Here is a 4,059-nt window from a genome sequence, read left to right as displayed (position 1 = left end):
AACCTTTTTTAAACTTTAGACAGAAAAGGGGAAATGTGGTGGTATTGTGTTTGGAGCAGCACAGTTCATCTGAGATCCATTCTGGATGAGGACTCAGAGGCATCCATCCAGTCTGAGGAAACAAGACCAGCTGAGGAACTGGTGAGGTGACGTAGCTGTGACTTGTTCTGCTTCTCTGATCTTCCAGCGCTCACCCCAATAACTGGCCACAGGTTTGCTTTAATTAATAAGAACTCTTTTAAGATTCATGCTACATATCTATGTATACCTAGAAAAGTTAACATGACAAAAGTTTGACTATCATAGAAGACAAATTGTCCCATTACAATTTAAATGAGTTGTATGAACATAATACCTTAAACAAGAGTAAATATGCACATACAGTATAAAAAAATTAACTTTAAATTTGTATTATTAAACTAAAATCTATAGCAATGTAAAACATTTCTAAACAAGAAATTGTAGTTGTTCTCTAAAAGGAGGTTCATTAATCCACCCTTTCATCCTATTATATCTGTATCAAATGTATAATTAAGAATTACAGCTTAATAGTCATTGGTAATAATCAATCTTGTAGTTTGTAGGTATGTGTTCAAGTTTAAACAGATATATTTTGATAGATCGATAGCCTTCAGACACTTCAAAAATCTACAGAATGTGGAATTTAAAAAGTTTTAATAGCCTAAGACATTTCATGACAGTGAGTATGTTGATAAAATTGCTGCTTGACAAAGTTACAGCCTTGCAGGTCACAATTATACAGCATCTTTTTACTTGCATTTTTGATGATTCTCACTATGTGTGATAGGAGATTCCTTTTGTCTTTCACTTGAGAAATTTTGTTTGTGCTTCTATGGGGGATGTGAATGTATACAATGGCAGTCTCTTTAAAAATATATTTGTAAAAAATCTATGCCACCATGAAAACATATAGAGTGATAACTGCCTACTCCCACACAAGACTCTCCATTATGCCCCCATGATTACACAAAGAATAGACAAGTCAAAGGTTTACTAACTGGACATACCTTTTCCCAAGGATGAAACAAACTCTCGAGGGAAATGAAAGGCCCAGATATGGAGCTTGAGACAACTAAGAGCAAGAGTTCAGTTACTAAGTATAGCGAGATCAGAATGGAAACGTATAAAGAAAAGAGTAAGATACCAGGACCTTCTCTTTTGGGAGCACATGAGGATAGTGAGAGGATACAAACCCCTACAAAGAGTCAGAAAACACGCTTGCTGCTCTCTCTGCACCTGCTCTTAGGCTCTGCATTTATTTTGATTTTTCCATTTTGCTGTCTCATAACAATACTATTGTTTATATGAACTTGATTTCATTTGCTAAATATTAAATAAAACATTGAAAAAAACCTTCCCTGAGGATAAAGGAACATCTTGGATGATGAGCTGGAATGATTGTAAAGAGTCATATTATAGAGAGGAGTGCTCTACAATGCTGACTTTTTGCTACGACAAGGACATCACGACCATGAACACTCAGATTCTTTGACTACCTGCACAAAACCAGGCATGAATATAGGAAGGGGAATGGTGGAGAACGAGTAGATCATCAGGAACAGAGGAGAAGGGAGTCAGCAGAAGTGGTAGACAGAGAATAGAATGAAAGGGACATGAATATGGTGATAATTCTTTCTATTCCCACATAGAATTGTTAAAATATAATAATGGATTATATCCCTCTGTGTTCAGGTTATTCTGATGAAAATTTCATTTGTTGCACACACATGAATTTCTTGACACACTAGTTGTATATGTCACCATATGAGAAGTTTTACCACATGAATTATGTGTATTTTTTAATATCTGTGTTTGTATAAATGGCATTTACTTTTATCTTGTAGCTATCTTTTAATATAAATGTCTATAAATAAGAAAACTAACAGAAATCTCTTTAGGTGTAAGTATCCTGCCTATTGTTCAGGGGATCCCAGAAATAATTAAATATCATGTGTCTTTACTTTGTGACTGAAGCAAAAGGGTCTGCAGGACGCATCAAGTCAAGCAGATTCACACATGTGTAAACTTTTCCTTCTGTAAATGAGAACATTTCTGTCTTTTCATGCTGATCAAGGAGGTACTCAGTGATGGACATGCAGTGTTAATGAATGGTTTTCTTATCAGGCATGTAAGAATGATGTTGGACATACAACTTGTGAAGTAAAGCAGTTCTCACACCAATCATTGTGTAATGAAAAAGCTCCTTTTCTGCTGATAATGAGGTGATGAAGGGAAAACACATTCTTTTCTTCTTTGCTGTGAGGTTAGGGTTAATGTGCATGGCACTTGAATAGAGGGCCTCATAGGTAATGGATTTCATGCAGCAAGACTCAGACACAGGCAGATAATCATCAGGAAAAAGGACAACATGGTTCACAGAGACCTGGTTCCTGAGCCCTAGACCTCACCATTCAGAAGGAGATCCATCTGTCAGTCTCCTCAAAGTGGCACAAGATGATGAAACAGAACATAGTAAGTTCTTTATGCACAGAATATTAATGTTTTCATTTAGCAGACAGATTTGCGGATGAACCAAATCTTTTTACAGTTTTTAAGTGTCTATAAATAGAGACTGAAGGAGTCAGGAAAGTGGGGACAAACTATTTTCCAACAATGTTTCCCAAGTCCCCACAGAGATACAGCCTGAGCTTCAGCTGAGTTTAAGGTAAATGGCTCCTGTCATTGTAGAGAACAAAGGTCACAGGTTGTTCCAGATGAGAAAAATAAACTAGGATGTATGATGATGATGATGATGATGATGATGATGATGATGAAGAAAGTTATACATTAAGTAATTGAATTGGCTAAAAATAAAAATGGTTCAGATTTGTTCCTGATGTGCACAATTCTTAGAGAAAGCAGAAATATTTGAGACCTGTTTGAGTGTATGGGTTACAGAGTGCATCTGCACTGTCCTCCCCTGATCCCAAACTCTGTCCTAATTGAAATATCTTAAGCTTTGTCCTGCAACTCACTTCGGGTACAGCCTCTTCAATACCATGCACTTTCCTAAGCATTTGATCCTAGTGACCTTAGTAGAGTCATTTCTGCAGTCAGATTTAATTTTTAGCATTTAGTTCATTTAGATTTTGTGGCATTTGTAGTTTTTTAAATTAAGGAAAAAATGAACTCTATTTTCACAGATGTTACAGACATTGTACAGACAACAAGGGCAGAGAACATCTGGGAAATCATTAGATGGAGTTGAGACCCAAGAACCAGCACTCATATATCCTTGGACATGTGGTTTCAGTGTCCCAGTTCACCATGTCCTCTTTTTGCCCTCTGCTGGTTCTGAGCCCTCCTGCAAGGAGGTTTTGTGTCTGAGTTTGGTACTAAAAGCCTATCACTGTGTCTCCAACAAAAGTAAATGGCGGTGTCTTCAGCTCCTAAGCTGTTCACTTGCAGGTACACACTGCTTTGGGGATCTTCTCTTGAGAAGGTGAATCTGCCTTTTATAGACTCCGCATAGGATGTTGCATAATTATTAACTTTGTTTCTAATTTCAGCAACCCACTCCAGTCCTTTCTCTGGAGCCTGGCAGACCCAATTCATCCAGGAGTCACTGAATGTGAATCCAGAGACTGTATAGGACAGTTTCAGGGAACTTCCAGGCTGCACCAAGCCTCCCCCAGATTCCACCAGCTGCACCTCACACTGGACATCTGCAAACACCGATAATCCTGTCAGTAAGCTCTCACAAATGTTCACTGACCCTCACACTCATGTCTATTCACATACCTGGTATTCTAATGATCTATAAATTACCTTTTAAAAGAACAACAAGGAAAATCAGTCCCAACTCCATGCTGAATGTTTTGTGTTCAGGGCTGATCACAGGAAGGGAGAACTAGTGAGTCAAGAGCTGGGTCACTCTGTCAGAGCTGAAACTTTAGGACTGGTTTTCATGAGCAGAGGGCAACATAACTTGCATGACTTCCTGCTATATCCTGAGATAATGGACATGAGCCTTTAAGGACACAATTAATGGTGCAGATATCCGAGATGAAATAAGGGCCAATGTGGCATTTATGGCAC

At 38.0% G+C, this 4,059-nt stretch overlaps 1 gene segment (V, D, J or C); it reads right to left on the bottom strand.

The window, feature by feature from the left end:
- Positions 1 to 3,270: 3,270 nt before the first annotated feature.
- On the bottom strand, positions 3,271 to 3,829 carry LOC118575250. The segment is given in 2 exon segments: positions 3,271 to 3,686; positions 3,790 to 3,829. Coding segments are annotated over 2 exon segments (456 nt in total).
- Positions 3,830 to 4,059: the final 230 nt, after the last annotated feature.

Source organism: Onychomys torridus, unplaced genomic scaffold (genome assembly GCF_903995425.1).
Source record: "Onychomys torridus unplaced genomic scaffold, mOncTor1.1, whole genome shotgun sequence".
In the NCBI taxonomy this organism is placed as follows: Eukaryota; Metazoa; Chordata; class Mammalia; order Rodentia; family Cricetidae; genus Onychomys; species Onychomys torridus.
This window is presented reverse-complemented; position numbering and strand designations above follow the sequence as displayed.